General features: G+C 45.1%; 1 protein-coding gene across 2 annotated transcripts in view; it reads left to right on the forward strand.

The window, feature by feature from the left end:
* Positions 1–16269, forward strand: part of gpc1b (glypican 1b) — a 73950-nt gene that overhangs the window by 48260 nt on the left and 9421 nt on the right. For both annotated transcript variants that reach the window (XM_030403002.1, XM_030403001.1), the window contains 4 exons: positions 7842–8072; positions 8845–9008; positions 15381–15546; positions 15733–15863. In XM_030403002.1, coding sequence (XP_030258862.1) covers positions 7842–8072; positions 8845–9008; positions 15381–15546; positions 15733–15863 — 692 coding nt within the window. The remainder of the gene's footprint in view (positions 1–7841; positions 8073–8844; positions 9009–15380; positions 15547–15732; positions 15864–16269) is intronic.

A 16269-nucleotide genomic window follows, 5' to 3' on the forward strand; every position in this document is an offset into this window, starting at 1 on the left:
AATATCAAGCGTGTGTTTTAATGTTGTGAAAAGGTGCATTTTAACCCGACCATGTTTTCCTAAACCTAACCAAGTAACTTCTCGTGTGACCGGTCCGTTTCAACGATGGTTCTGGAACAACATGAACGGCGTCCTTGCAAAATCAGCGTAAATTCATCATATTGCCATTTATGAAACCTTTTTACATTTTGAAAGATACTACAGAACGATTCCTTGCTTAAGGAATTTTTTTTTGTTGGCTCTGGCAGTAAGAAAATGATAAGTTGCAATCCGACCCTGTCACAGAGATTAAAAATAACTCTTATAAATATGCAGAAATAGCCTTTTGCTGATTGGTCATATTTACATTATGCAGGTTACATAGCTGCATCTGTTAGGTTGAGACCGGTACCTCTTAGGATCATCTGATTGTAAAGGCCAATTGCACCAAATTGGCCAAACATCTGTTGAATACATAACGCACTTTTAAACCACATACAGGTGACTAGATGAGCAATTCTGAAACATGCAATGGCATTAAGCTCACAGGCAGCATGACACCAACATGATGAAGTTTAACGGTCACAACTTCCTGAGTTTAAGTCACACGAATGTTGCACAGCTCGTTCTCACACAGACGCCTCATATTCCCACACAGGATTTGAATATTTTTTTCCAAAAATTCATGGCATCCGTCAGCCAATCAGCCTGATTGTTTGTTTTGATGCAGATCAGAACCAGATGCGGCTTAAAAAAGTTCTGCCGTTGTAATAACAAATTTAGAGCCTCGTTGGCGGGCGTACGGTTCGTGCTCTCTGTGATCCTCTTAGCTGAACTTTTTTAATGCACCAGTGCCACCTGATTTCTCTCCTCCTCTCTCCTCTTGGACTGAGCCTCATCCTTGGCTCTTCTCTGTCTCCCCGCCTCTCCCTTCCTTGCCAAAGAACCATCCAGCTAATATGATCATTCAGCACTTGTCAAATGGACAAATTGAATTAAGGCTGTCAGATTTTGAAAAGAGATATACAATTACTGCTCTTGCAGCCCTTTTTTCTCTCCTACTCCCTTTCATTCTTTCACTGATCCGCGTTTTTCAATTTAATCCTCCCATGTCAGTATCGGGTGCGCTGCCAAAAATCAGCTGATCTGTTATGTTTCTCAGCTAGTTTTTCTACTTATGGCCTCTATGAACCTAGTGTGTTCTTAAGCATTCATGTCGACGTGAGTGGGAAAGTCGTTCATTCGAAAATCAAGCCTTTCCAGAACTTGGATTGTATATTTTACATATTTTCTTTATTTTTTCTCTGGACCTCCAACATGGTCCCGAGTGCCTTGAAACATTTCCTGCCCATTCGAGACAATGTCGGAGGAAACAAAGTGAAGTGTTCTTTGCAGGAGACGCGAGAGTTAGGTGAGAACAGACACGTCGTTAAAGATGCAGTGATTTTTTTCTTTTTTTTCTCGTCTGCCTGTGATTGCTTAATCACCGGCCACTTTTGGATCGGATCGTGCAATCAACTGCTGCGAGTTGCCACTTTATTAGACGGAGGCGCATGTTGCCAGAACCCGCTAAGCTCTCTGTATGAGGAAACTGATTCTTGGATTACCGTGGAATGAGCGGCACAAAGCCTCGGCCAGTTAATACCTCTGTGCGAGAAAAGCAACCCGGGATCAATCCGTGCTCTCGGCGAGAGTGATTGACGGCGGCATGGAGGAGCGTTAGTGGCACCTCTGGCGCTGCACAGAATATCTGGTCAATAACAGAACTTGACACAAGAGACGGTGTGGAGGAGGAGGACTGAAGATAGAGACGCGCCAGAGAGACAGATGGGGGGGAAAAAGCTGAGGCTACACGTCTGCTTTAAAGCACTGTATTGATTGATAAAAGACCAAGAGAGTGAACTGCAGAAGAAGGTGAAACACTTAATACGTGGTTTTTACGGTATATGAGGGTTATCTGTGTGCACTCAAAGGTGTGTGTGCATGTGTCTAATCAGGCTTTAGACGTGGTGGGATAAGAGAAGGTAGGAAGAGAGTTAAAATAAGCCTCCAACATGTCAAGGTGGCCTGGATGTGAAGCTCGGAGTGATTACAAATGAAATCATTAACTCCCCCTCTCACTGCAGGAAGAAAGTCATTAAGACACACATGCTTGACTGGGCTCGCAATAAGTGCGTGCGCGTAAGTCAGAGAGGAGTGTCAGGGTGAAAAAGGCGGAGTAGAGCGCGGTGACGGAGAATTCCTCAGAAACTGTTAACGACAGCGTGAAGTCAGCCGGGTTGTTCTCTGTAGCACGGCTCGACTAACGGCGGAAAACATTCTCGTGACGCAAAAAGAAAATCGATGCACGAGACGATAGCGCGCCACATTTTCCAAATCACATACGCAAACAGTCGAACTGATGATCCGCGCTCGGCAGCTCATGTGCCTGTTTATTTGCTTGAAATCTGGACGACAGAAACGTCAAGTTATGATAAGATCATAGAGCGCAATATGATTAACCGTTGAATCAAAGCCCAGTCCCACTCTGTTTAATATATCGTGTAATGAGTCTGGTATGGTTATGAAGGGTGCCATATGCTGTACAGATTGTGAAGACCTTGAAGGCAAATTTGTGCTCTGGGTTATATAATATGAAACAAAAAAATGAAAACAAAGTCCTTGCTCGCTGTCACGCTGACTGCTGGTGTCTTCAGTAATTACTTTCATCAGAATTCTGTAAATAGCTGTGACTTTACATGAGTTGCTGGTGAATTACATTATGGCAGACACAGGAGAGTTCTTTCTGAGTGATTTGAACAAACGTTTGGATCGGCTGACAATGATTTCAACCTGATGCAATCCTAAAAGAAAAACTGCAGTTTTCGGCGATACAGCTTCCTCGTGTGTGCACGGTACATTTAGAAAGTTGGCTTTGCTTTAAAACCGTCAGGAAACTGATTATCACGGAACTGACAAACGAAGGAGACCGTTTAACTTGTACAAGTTAAAAAGCTTCAACAACTGGAAATTATTAGTCTACTTGATAATTGGTCACTAAGTAAAGTCAGTTTGTCAGATTTTCCAGCGCAGGCCTGTCACAATTAATACATAACCTGATCCTGATTGGAAATTATTGCAGCTGACCAGAAAAAGGAACATTTAAGTCATATTTCCATAAATTTCTACATCATTAATATTGATTTTATTTGTTTGACTTTTTAGCAATGTCATCTTGTTCCACCTCCCTCAGAATGAGCGCCACCGACAAATTTGTACCACATGTGGAGTAAAAACTCGCCTAATAAGTAATCAAGTGAATTAGGTTCCAGTCATTGTTTGAGGCAAATACAATGTGTTAGCAAAAAGTTCCAGCAATGGGGGAAAAGAAGTCGGCTGTCCGGACCGTACTGCTGCTGAGTCTTTTGTTTTAGCTCAAATGAGACCACATTTTTTTTTGCTAGTGGCATAAGATGAAGAGAAAAAGCAATAAACACAAAGACAACTATTCATCAACTTAAATTTCCCCCCCACATGCCCACCACTACTCTAAAAAAAAAAAAAAAAAAAAGATAAAACTACCCCAACTATTGTTTGTCCCCTCATTGTCCCTCCACAACCGATCTGCTGGGATAAAGCAATTAAGAGCCCTCTACCATCACTCCTTCCTCGGAGAGCAGACACAGGGGATTGGGGATGGGTGAGGAGGGTGGAGGTTAGGCTTTGAGGGATGATGGAGGATTGAGGGAGAGAGAGAGTTAAAGGCAGACGGGGGTGAAGGAAGGGATGAGCCTGTGGCTCCACATATCATGGAGACACAAACAGATGAAGAATGAGAAAGGTCATCTGAAACACACACACACACACACACACACACAAGAAGCACATGCGCACACACATGCACGAGGGCTTTGAGTCATACTAATGATGATCATTATTCACTTGAGCTGAAGGGCAGAGGAGAACTGGACAGCGTGATACCATTTACCAAGATCTGCCCTCCACATGTGGTGATCCCAGAGCACTTAAAAACACACATTAGGACTGTAAACGGAAACGTGGATAATTCATTTACCGGGGCAACAACTTCACTCCGGCACCTAAATGAAACTACTTCTGCTGAAACCCTTTTTCGTTTAGCCGGAGTTAAGGCGTTTTTTTTTTTTTTTTTTTACAGTATGGCTGACAGTACACAGCAGGAGTGAATCCTAATGGGGATTAAAAGCAAAGCTGCACCTGTCACAGCTGCTCCCTGTCTGTCTGTCTGCCTGCCACTGTGTACTCTGGATACTGTGTGTGTGTTTGTGTGTTTGTGTGTGTGGTGGCCAGTGATGCTCTTGTGTCTATGAGTGGATGTGCTGTCGCCTTGAAGTTAGTGTCTCTGCACGCGGGCTTTTCCGCTGACTCCCGGAAGTATGTTATTTTGTGGATGCGTGTGTGTCTGTGTGAGTGACATCGATGCAGCTCTCCTGGCGCTTTGAGGCCGGACCGGAGCTGCGCTTCCAGAGGGTTTGAGTGACGGGAGGTCAGGGAACAGGGGAATGACGTGTCATCCAGCCAGGGACGCTCGCTGCTACGCAAGTGTGCCGGACGTACGACTACAGCATGTCAGAAGCGGTTATTTCAGAGACGGTTATAATCTAAGAAACGACTTGCGTCACACCGAAGACTGGCCCACACCATTCATTATGGTGCCGTTCGCTCTGCGCTCTGAGGTTTGCAGCTATAATGAGGAGCTGACTAGAAAGGTTTCTCTGTCTTGTTTAGAACATTTTGTGTCAACCTTCTTGCGTAATGGACTCTCTTCCTTTAACCTCATTTATTCATATATCAAACAAACTGAACATTATCTTTCACAGATCTTGTCATCTGACAGTAGGGCTAAAAACCAAATAGTTAGGTGGTGAGTTTATTTAAATAGAATGTAGACATTTAGTAAAACAACAAACCTGCCACATCATTAAAACTGGTTGAGAGTAGAAACATTCTTAATAAATCGTATTTGATTATGTAACACCACTAAGGAGGAGCTCAATACAGCAAAATACCAAGATGTTGCAACATTTAAACATACCAGAGGGAGTCTTTGACTGGTTATGAAATAGTCTCCTTTAGTTTATGACCCACAAGAGCAAAGAAGACCATGGGCAAATAGACAGATAAGACCACGGACAAAGAGATTGGCTATTTGAAGAGACTGTTTGTCGACCCATTGGGATTAGACAAATGAAAAAAATTAAAGGTGCTATATGTAAGAATGTGCCACCCATCAAATTACCCTTCATCTTTTCTTTCCCTCTGTCATCCAACCGCTAACTTAGCTAACATATTATTCAATTGGCTAAGCTATCGCTACATGCCCAACGTTAGCATTCACCTTTGTTGACTACCAGTCTAGAATAAATGTTACCCATAAGTTTAGCATCACACTTCACGTAAGAGTGAAACAATGATGTTAACTCTGGTTTTGCTGCTTTTTCTGTTACTTATTTTATTTCATTCCACACTTCTTGGCTGGAGCAGGTGGTTAGAATATCTTAATCCTGACAAGGTGGACTGGTAGAATGAGACAGGATGGGCAAAAAGCTAGCTGACTAGCATGCTATCTCTTAGGTCTTTGGCTTTTTTCTGTTACATCTTAATATTCTGGTGATTATTTAAGTTAATGTTAACTAAATTCTTTCATATAGCCCCTTTAAAACATCTTAAAAAAATATATTTTTTTATAGAGGAGTGCTGAGGGATGAAATTAGGAGTCTCACTGCCTGAAACAAAATCAACTTTATTTCACCATCATCCTATTACTAATTGTTACTCTTACACAGCCACAGATAAAACCATTTCGCGTCACCGCTTTGCATCACAAAGGCAGCTGTGTTTAAAAAAAGATAGACAGCACTGACACTTAGTCGCCTCCTCCTCTCGCTCGCCTTCAACACAGATGCACATGTCAGACGGACCAAGACCTCAGGGACGCGAGTCAGTGATGCTCATTCCACTTTTGTCCACAGGGGCTCCTTGAGGCCGCTATACAAAAAAAGCCGTTTTTAATTAGATTCTTATAGATGTCAGCCCCCTACTGTGTTTGTGAACCCAATTAGAAGCAAATATTTCTGCCTGGAGACAAGTATGCATCAAAAAACCAGAATCTGACTGACAACATTACATAACCTAATAATCTACAGTGAAACCCACTTCAGGGAAATGTCAAGGCTGTGGTTGAAGGGGGGGGGTTAGGGTCGTGTGCAGCTGATGTACCGAGGCACGGAGTCCTCATCACCAAAACAAAGGTAGTACATATTTTAAGGTGCTCTAAAAGTACCAAGCACAGGACGGCCTTTAAATGAAGCGAAGGCAAGAATATGAAACGATGAATGTCTCGGAGTGGATTTTGGATTGAGGCTCATTCAGCGCTAAATACATCTCTTCAAATCAGAGGCTCCGGTGAGAGTAGACCTCTTAGCTGTGAGTCTGCTGAAAAAAAATGCCAGAGGAAAGCAGCAAATAACAGCAGCGGCGGAGCGGCTGGTGTTTATTAATGAGTGGGAAAAAAGCAGAACAGAGATACAGTACATCCATCCAACAAGGCCAGCGCTTAGATAATGCCACGCAGATGGGTCAGGATGAGCTTAGCATATTAACACGTTATGTAACTCCAAGTGCTGTGATTGTCTTCGGGGCCGAGAGCATGTGGGCGTTGGAGTTGTGCTACTGTGTAACTTTGCCTTGTTTGTTTTTTTTTCTCCATAGGTTGTCGTTGTCAGGGAAACTGTGCGGCGACAGGGCGTGTTTGAATTTGGTTTAAATATGCAGCAGCGTGATGTGCGGTGGATTTTTTTTATTTTTTTGCACGTGTTGCTGTTTTTCAAAACAGCTTCGTTAGGGGGAGGATAAGCTAGCTCCGGGCAGGGCGTCCCCTGTGGAGGCCGCAACCTTCCCCTTTTTTCTCTTGTCTCCTCCCGATCCGGGCTGGTGGCAGGCAGAGATAAGACACCGGCAGAGCAAACACGGCTGCAGACTGCTTCCCGTCTCCCTGCCGCCACACACGCGCCCGGTTTGAACCTATTGTGTGGGGGAAGATGGCGGGAAAACCTTGGCCCGAACGGATGGATGGTCTGGCCACGGTGTTGTTTGCTGCCGAATTTTCTGCTGCCAGAACAGAGCCTAACAGAACCCTTTTAAAAAATGTTGTCTACGCACAAAATTGATGTGAAAATCCTTGTGCAACCAGCTGGATTTCACAAAAACAAACTCAATGTGTGAATGTTTGCCCCTCGATCGAAACTCAGCACTGACCCAAAGGCCACTGCCTCAGAGTAAAAAACATTTCTAAACCCACAAATGTTCCTTTGCAGACTGTGGGTTCCTTAGTAGAGTCACATTGGGTTGCATTAGATATTCCATCGGTGCAATATCATGTCCCAATCACGTATGTAAGCTTCGTGGTGGAAACATCAGGGCATTATCTCAGGGCTCGGATTTTTTTCCCCTGTGCTTCTCTTGTTTTTGTTTGTGCTCGTCTCAGTCAAACTTTAACGGTCTCCTACTTTATTCCTCCAAGATTGACAGCCCGACTGCCTCTGCCTGTACCCTATATCTGTAAATCCTCACTTGGAGCAGTATATACTTCACCCCACAGCGCTGTCACTTGTCTGACGTTCCCTAGAGACACTCTTGCATGCTCCTGCTTAAGGTTCACCGACGGTGAGGCAGTGCTCGTATGCGGCACAAAGGAGCGAGAATAGGAGAGGACAATTTTGGAATTGCGAAAAAATAATCCGCTCTCCCGCATTTGCGTTTATATTTGTCGTTGCAGATGCCGTAAATATGACTCAGAGGCGCTTCCCTCCTTCTCTTTTTCAAACCATTGTCTTTGTTTGTAGGTTACTTTCTGGAGCTGCTGAACCGCTCGGAGATCAGTCTACAGGAGACTTTCACCCAAACGTACGGCCTCCTCTACTCCCAGAACTGGCAGGTCTTCTCCGACCTTTACACGGATCTGAGGCACTACTACCGAGGCTCCAACGTCAACCTGGAGGAGGTGCTCAACGAGTTCTGGTCCAGGCTGCTGGAGAAGCTCTTCCAACATGCGAACAAGCAATACGCCCCTGCAGGTACATCCATCTGTTTTCTTTTTCACACTATACCAAATGACAACCGAGAGGTTAATGTTGCATTACGGACACAGGCTTTATTTACTGAGAGGAGAAATGCATGAGATAAAAAAGGTGGGGAGATTTTCTGTTCACCCCAAAGTTAAAGATAGATATCTTGCCTCTTACTATGTCATCATTTATTCATCTGGGTTGTTTCGGTGCGAGCTGCAGAGTTCTGGAGGTATTGGCCGTGTCTGCCGTCTTCCGAATATCATGGAACTGAGGATGACACTCAAAACACATTTTTAAATGCTCAGCACTCTTTCCAGAAATCATGACCTAGTTACTCAAGATAATCCACAGACCTTGTTGCGAGCTGTATCATGTTTGGGACCATTTCCCACCAACCGTATCACCGCAACAGAAGCATGCTGCAAGAGGCTTGTAATGCTATCTAGCCCAGTTAGCTGGCCTCTCGTCTCCGAGCACACGCACGCTTCCTTCTGCCGGGCGATACGGCTCGAAGGCTGCAGTCCAATTGAGATAAAAATAGCTCCTACGTGAAATTGCTCGCAGTGAGGTCTGCGGATTATCTCGGGCGTCTGCAGGAGGGTGCCATTATATTTGAGAGAAGGCAGACGTCTCTACAGCTGATGTCTCCAACACTGGACACCTCGCGCCAAAAAACCATCTGGATGGGGGAAAAAAAAGCACCGCAGCTGGAGCTTTTTCGGATTCTTTGTTTGGTCTATTCCGATGAAGATTTTAATGATGTGTGTGTCGGTTACAGGTGAGGACTACTTGGACTGCGTGTCCAAGCAGATGGAGACACTGCGGCCCTTCGGAGAGACGCCCCGTACGATGAAGATGATGGTGACGCGCACGTTTGTCGCGGCGCGTTCCTTCGTTCAGGGGCTGGTGATCAGCGGGGAGGTGGTGCGCAAGGTGTCCCAGGTAAAACATCTCTCATCCCCACTCCTGTTTATTTCTTTTGCGCGCACCACATCGCTGATTAGTCTCTTTCCCATTACGATTATAGTCCCGTTTGCTCGCTTTCACACTGGTGCCGCAAAGCTAATGTTCTCTGCATACACTATATGCTCATCTGTATTCCTGTGTTAAAGAGTCGGTATTCATCTCCCTTTCATGTTAACACCTTAACACACACACACACACACTGATACACATACACACTGGACTGTTTCCACCAGTCCATGCGCATAGTATAAAGCAGTGCGCAGATCAATGTTGGTGGAAACGAAAAAGGCTCCATAAAGTATGGCCCGCGGCTCAGACAATCAGCCCCTGCAACAACAGTTAATGTCAGCTCCGCGCTGACAAATGTCTCCCTGGGCCGCGGGGAGGGTTAATATCTCCCGAGAGGAATGGTCCCCTCGGTGCATAAGACAAGAGTAAGGTTAAGATCAGAGCAGGACTAGGAAATGATTTCAGCTCCTGAGAGGGGAGGTCGCCGGTATTGACGCACCAGTGAAAAATATCTCCCGTCAGACACCGGGCAAGGAGAGTGTGGGGAGCAGCGGCCCCCGTGAGAAATATACACATCCTTTAAGAAAAACCGATGCCGCACAAGAGATGAATATTACAATTCTTTTCTTTCTTTTTTTTTCCCCCTATGGTGAAATATTACAAGGTCAGGGTGTGTGTGTAACCATGAAAAGAGGAAAAGCGCGAGAAAAAACAGTGGCATGACGGAATTGGTTGTGTTGCTGGTACGTGACTCCAAGGCCACACACTCGAATGCATGTCAGAAAAAATCATCCATATGATCCTTTTTCCCTTTCAGCCTGATGTATTGTGTTCCGCGAGGCACTGTGGGCGGCACACACTGTACTTTGCGCAGAGTTAGACACCCCGGCCAGGCAACATCTCTCTCTGCCTCACTTTGGCCCAGAAAGTAGGTGCCGCGTTGCACACCTACACAGAGGGACTTGAGGATGTCTCAATTAGGGACCTGGATGCAGCAAAGCATTGCACACGCAACATCCACAGGGGACTGAAATCAGGAATAACAACGGAAACAGCTATTCTAGCGTAGCAGGAAGCTGGTGAATAACAGGGCACAGACAGTGACAGCTGAAACTGGGGCTCAGGTAATCATGCAACCTTGCTAACGGAGACAGTGATGGTTATTGCTTTACTTATTAGGTCCTGTTGAGACGTACGATTTTTATGCATCCTGACCGATCCAATCAGAAGTGGACAGCTGTGAGTACAAGTGTAAATGCCCTCAAGATGCACTGAGGACTCATTTGAGATCCGATCACTAAGAACCAGGGCCGGATTAAATCAGTGTTAAAAATGCAACAAACATTAATCAATATAGGTAACTTCTTTTTTTGCCCGTGCAGAATGAGGCCAGACTCCCTTAAAAAAATGCTCAATTTTGCATGTTTCTAAGTTTGGGATAACATTATAAATGCTGTGAAACTCTGTCTTTGACAAATTCCTAATTATCTTGGCCCTCTTATAATTTCGGCAAATGCTATTCATTAAATTCTTTCTTTTTTTGTGTCCTAGCGTGGTCACGTGATTGTTTCTATTTTTTTACATTTTTTTACTCTATCGTCATGGTTTCTTACTTGTGATAAATGTATGCCGCTTTGGACAGAAGCGTCTGCTAAATGCCCTAAGTGTAGATGTAAATGTCACCCGAGATGCATGTTGAGAAACATAATAATGGCAGGTTTGAACTGAGGGTTAGACTCAAGTAAGCAGACAGGGGACTAAGGATGAGGATTAGCGTGGGCAATACACTGAGGTGAAAAGGCTGTTTATGCTTTGTGCCACATGGGTTTACCCCTGGACCGGCCAGAGTGGCTTACGACCCCTTCAGATGTCTGCCTGCAAGACGCCAAACTACCGGTGCATAAGAAATACATGCACACCTCAGCATTTGATCCGTCCAACGGTGATGCTAATTTCCACCATGTGGCTTCTTCATAATGCACCTTTCCCCGTCTGATGCCATTTCGCCGGTCCTGAAGGACAGTGAGCAATGTGTTCATTAAGCTGGCGAGGGAAAATGCGTAAATAATTAGCACGGCTTTTACGAAATTACCAAATGTCATCCCGGCGCTAATGCCAGGGCACCGGAGCCGCTGCCACTCTGAATGAGGTCACTGAGTGCCTTCTGCCCTATTTACACACACTCATCAAAAGTCTGTATTGCAAGGATAGTCACTATGGACACACTTGGACGATCTCTGTAAAAGGGAATTACCGAGCTCGGTCCACTGAACTGTGCGAGGAAGACGGAATGTGTAATTTTTTCCCCTGAATCATCCGAGCTGAGGCCAGCTCGGTACGACTTCACTGAAAAAGGAGTCGACTTCGACCGACCGTTCAATTTCGTATTCATAATCCGTACGCAGCCGTCTTTTTTTTTCTCCGGCAGTGAATCGGCACTGTGCTGTACTAAATGCAGATTGGACGAGCATAGTGATGGGAACAAATGAGACAGTGAGAGAAAGTGAGAAGACAAACTCCAGCTACTCCTTTAATGTCCCTTTCTGACTCGCACAATCCGTCTTCCCCCAGCGAACTGTACTCCAACGTCTCTGTTGATATTTCCCAGAGCTGTGCCCCGCGCTGTCCTCTGTCTCCTTTAAGTGTCAATACCTCGGTGTGCTTATTCGGATCCCGGCCTTCCCTTCCTTTTCCCCTGTAATTCCATCTTCGATTGATTGGGCCCTAATGAGACAACCGCTCTATTTATAGCAACGTATTGCCACTTAAAGGGCCCGGTGACTGAAGATGTTTACCACACGATGCTCGGGGAGGCATTACACTGCTCCGAGAGGGCAAAGCTGGAGGAAACAAATTGAGTGTGCGCTCCGAACGCTCTTTTGTGTTCGCTCCCAAACTTGAAGCTAGCGTGAAACATGACACGAATCCCTGCAATGTTTTTTTTTTTCGGATGGAATAGTCGTGAGAAATCAGCGCCGCGGTGAAAGGTGATGAAAGAGTTTCGTGGGAAAAAAAAGAGGCAGAGAACACAGGGAGAGAGATCGAGATACGTGGAAGGGGAAGAAAAAATGAATAATTTGAGGGATGTTTTTCGTAAGAGGGGAAAAAAGCGAGAGAAGAGAGCAGTCAGATGCACTCTGTCTTTCTGGTTAAGAATTCATTCCTCCCCTTGCTTTTTTCGCTCCGGAGCTGCACCAGTTGCTTTGTCCTCAACTTTTTTTTTTAGTAGACTGCTTTTATTCCCTCGGGCAGGGGAGTGGAGGAAGTAGGCCACGCGCCACATAGCTCACTCCGGAGGCAAGGAGTCTGGATCGGCTCACTCTATAACACAAGTGGGGGGTGGGTGGGGGGAGAGGTCGCTCATATATCCTTACTAATTACAGAGGAAAGACAAGCGGAGGGGGGGGGCAACAGGCAGAAGAGTCTCGGGGTCGACTGCTCTGGGCAATATAGGAAGTACTGACAGGTATGGGGAGCATGTTGTGAAGGTGAGGCAAGGACAAGTGAGGCTGCGGGGGTTAAAATGCAGCGCAGTCATCTCATAACCCTGCAGCCTAAAACGATCTCCTGGCATCTGCTGAAAGGCGGGTGTAGTATATCCGATCAGTTTCTCAGTTCACCGCCAGAAAATGCGTCAGTAAATGTTTTGATTGGCAATTAAAGGTGCAATATGTAAGATGTGGCCACCTGTTGTATTCCTCCTCCAAGCAAACAGGGGGCAGCGTTTAACTAGAGTAGCCAATAGCTGCTGTTAGCTGCTAGCAAGTGTATTAGCTGACTCTTCCCAGGCTGGGAGCTCAGACCACCTGAACGGGTGTTGGTGTCGTTTACTATCAAACAAAGTACCGAGGGGCTAGCTGGTTAGCATGCTAACTTTAATAGATATTCCTGATCCATAGATGTCTTTTTACATGATATGAAAAGTGTTATTTCTTGTTTCATTGCTAATTTCATTTGATACAATAAAGTTTATTGTTAAACTGTAAAAAAACGCCTCCGTTGGAAGACACATTTGAGGCATCACTGCAAGACGTTTTTGTATTTAGGCTCTTATCGAGATGGGATTTCTCAATTAATCTGCAGTTTTTGTCTCATTTTCAATGACAGAAAATGGTGAAATATGTTTCCCAATTCCCAAGATGGTGACTTCAGTGCCTTGTTTTGTCCTCAACCCAAAGATATTTGTCTTACTGTCACAGAGGAGAAAAAAAAAACCCAGGAAATATTCACATTCAAGAAGGTGAAATCAGATCATTTTTACCCAAACCCTACTGTATTTTCTAAAAGATTACTCAAACCAATTAGTAATTATCAAAATAATTGGCAAATAAATGTGTTAGCTGACAGATAATCTATTAATTGATTATTCGTTGCTGCTTTAATGTTTTCTTTTTAGTCTAAAGGAATTAAAATGAAGGAAGTTAATCCTGAGTTTTCAGCCCGAGGTCTATGAGTTATCACCGTGACAGCCCGTCTCTCACAGCGCCCGGTGCACCACAGCCTCCAAGGTTACAGAGGAAGTTGTCAACATCAACGCCCAATTAACACCGCGGAGGTGCTACACGCTGTTTCGTGTCTGTTGCGCGCGGCCTGGTATTCCCAGCATTAATACTGTATGGATGATGTAACAGAAACTAGATTAACGACTGTCTGTCCTTAATAAGTACTTCATTAACATCACCGTGGGTTTTTTTTAATTTATTTATGTTTTTTCTCTACTCCCCTGCCACCGCTCCTCGGCGAACCTCGTAGCTTTTGTAACACTCCCCTTTCTCCCTCATTCTGACTCTTTTTCTCCACTCATCCCTGCACACTCCCTCTTCTGCCTCACCAAAAAAGCATTCATCTGACTCATCCCCGGCTAATGAGTGGTGGGGTAGGGACGGGAGGAGGGAAGAGAAAAGGAGGGCAGCAGTGAGGATCTGACTCATGTCTCATATGACTTGAGATTAAGCCTGGGAATGTGGTTATTGCTTTTTCTGTGTCACTTATTTCACTTTATTCTGTCCTCTTCTGGCAATAATTACCCCAAAATTAGATTGGTCGCTTTTAATGCATCGCAGATACATTTAAGCTTATTATGTACTTATTTATTTTTCTTTAGTTTTAGGTTTTTTTAGGGACTAAAACAGTGTCAAGATGAATTGCTTTTGCTTCATGTGGATCAAATATGATTAGATTAGGTTTTAATGATCCATGTAGGGGAAATGGGGCTGATGAATCCATAAATAATCACCAGACACAGCCAAGAAGAAAAAACGACTACAAGCATAGAAGGATGTTGGAAAACTTTACAGCCAACATGTTCGATACTTGAACTGATGAAGGAAAGAACTGTAAATAATGCAAAAGAAAATATGAATACAATTCTGAGACGCACACAATGAGTACGCCGTGGAGGACGAGTGCCGCAGATGAACTGGCTTTGTTAACGCCGAGTACCGTCGGCGGGGGACGACTCTGCTGTCCGCGGTCTGTTCTCATGTCCAGTAAACGCTGAGCAGACTTGAATTGTTACCAAAGGACTGACAGGTCTGGAGTGTCCAGAATGTCTATGATTTGTTTTCCCACCTGATTCCTATTGTTGTCCCGGTCCCGCTGTATATTTGTTCAAAAGCTGGTTTTAACTGTGACTTTGCTGTTGGAGGAACAGTTTCCAGGAAAAGCATCAGGCTGGCCCAGATGTCAGCTTAGAGGAGCTTTGTATGCGTAGCTGGGCTCGTTCCACCTCTCTCTCTCTCTGTCTCTGTCTCTCTCTCTCTCTCTCTGTCTCGCTCTCACACACACACACACTTCCTGAGGTTTTGTATGCATAGCTGTACTCTCTTGTGAACAGAGCTTACTGGTATTAACCCAGTTTCACTTTTCACGCACCAAGGCCCTTTCCTGGGGGAACAGCCTCGTGGGATAGAGAGAGAAATGGAGGAGGCAGGAAGGATGGAGGAGCGAGGGACTGAGAATACTTGTATGAATGTCAGGGCCTTTTCATTGCATGTGAAACAAAAAGTGAATTCTCCCAAAGTGGTTTCCAAGGAAACTGTGCTGAATGAAAAGTCTGGTGCAAACTGAAAAAAAAGGTCACCACGGGAGGTGACCTCCCACGGTTCTGTGGCTGTGATTGTCTGGCCACAGAAATTTCCATCTTTTCATCTGTTAAATCTGAACACTTGTTTAATCCCCCCCGTACAGTGTCGGCGGTTAAAGTGGTCGGATGCGCGCTTTTCGACCAACTGCCGCTATCATTTTTATCTTCCAGGCTATTAGATCATGCATGCTTGACTAAACAGTAATTTTTCATCCAGGTGGTGTGTGTGTATTTTTGTCTGTGCCCTACCCCAGGTGCAGCTGAGCCCGGAGTGCACGAGGGCCATGATGAGGCTGACTTACTGTCCCCACTGCCGCGGCATGGCCTCCGCCAGGCCCTGTGCCAACTACTGCAGCAACGTCATGAAGGGCTGTCTGGCCAACCAGGCTGACCTCAACACCGAGTGGAGGCATCTGGCAGGTGTGGAGCGCGCACACACACAGACACACACACGCACGCCAACACGCGCATCCGATTCAGCCATATGTCTGCTCAAAGGTTCACCCGACACATGATGTTACTTTGCAGCGGGATCGCTCGGCCGGCGTTCGGCGCGTGAAACATTTCACGCATGCTTCAAGCTAACTGTGTCTCCTGTCTCTGCAGAAACAATGATACAGGTGGCCGATCGCTTTGATGGACCATCTGGTGTGGACAGCGTGGTCCTCTCCCTCCCGAATCGCATATCAGAGGCCATGCTTACCATGAATGATAACATTGAGTCCATCAACAGCAAGGTCAGAGCACACATGGTACACGCATACAGCTGCAAAACAGCTGACCACACCATATGAACAGAGGATACACAGACAGCAGTTTATTGTGATGTGACACATAATGTTGCACCCACTTAATACCCCAAAATATGTTAACAGTTCTGGTCCTAAAATAAGCTGATTTCTGCATATGGCAACTCACTATTGATTTTGTATTTTAGCTTAAGATGCAAAGTAGAGAGCTGTGCAGACCTGTAACACACAGCACTCTCTCGATACCGCTGGAATATGCAGTATCAGTAGGTGTGATGGTCTTGCTTCAGTTATGACCATATAATCACCTATTTCCCTTGATTATTAGAGCAGTTAACTTTGTGCCACAACTGTGGAGATTATTAATGGAGCAGAACACTCTAGTTCCACCGCA

This window comes from Sparus aurata, chromosome 21 (assembly GCF_900880675.1).
Source record: "Sparus aurata chromosome 21, fSpaAur1.1, whole genome shotgun sequence".
NCBI lineage: Eukaryota > Metazoa > Chordata > Actinopteri > Spariformes > Sparidae > Sparus > Sparus aurata.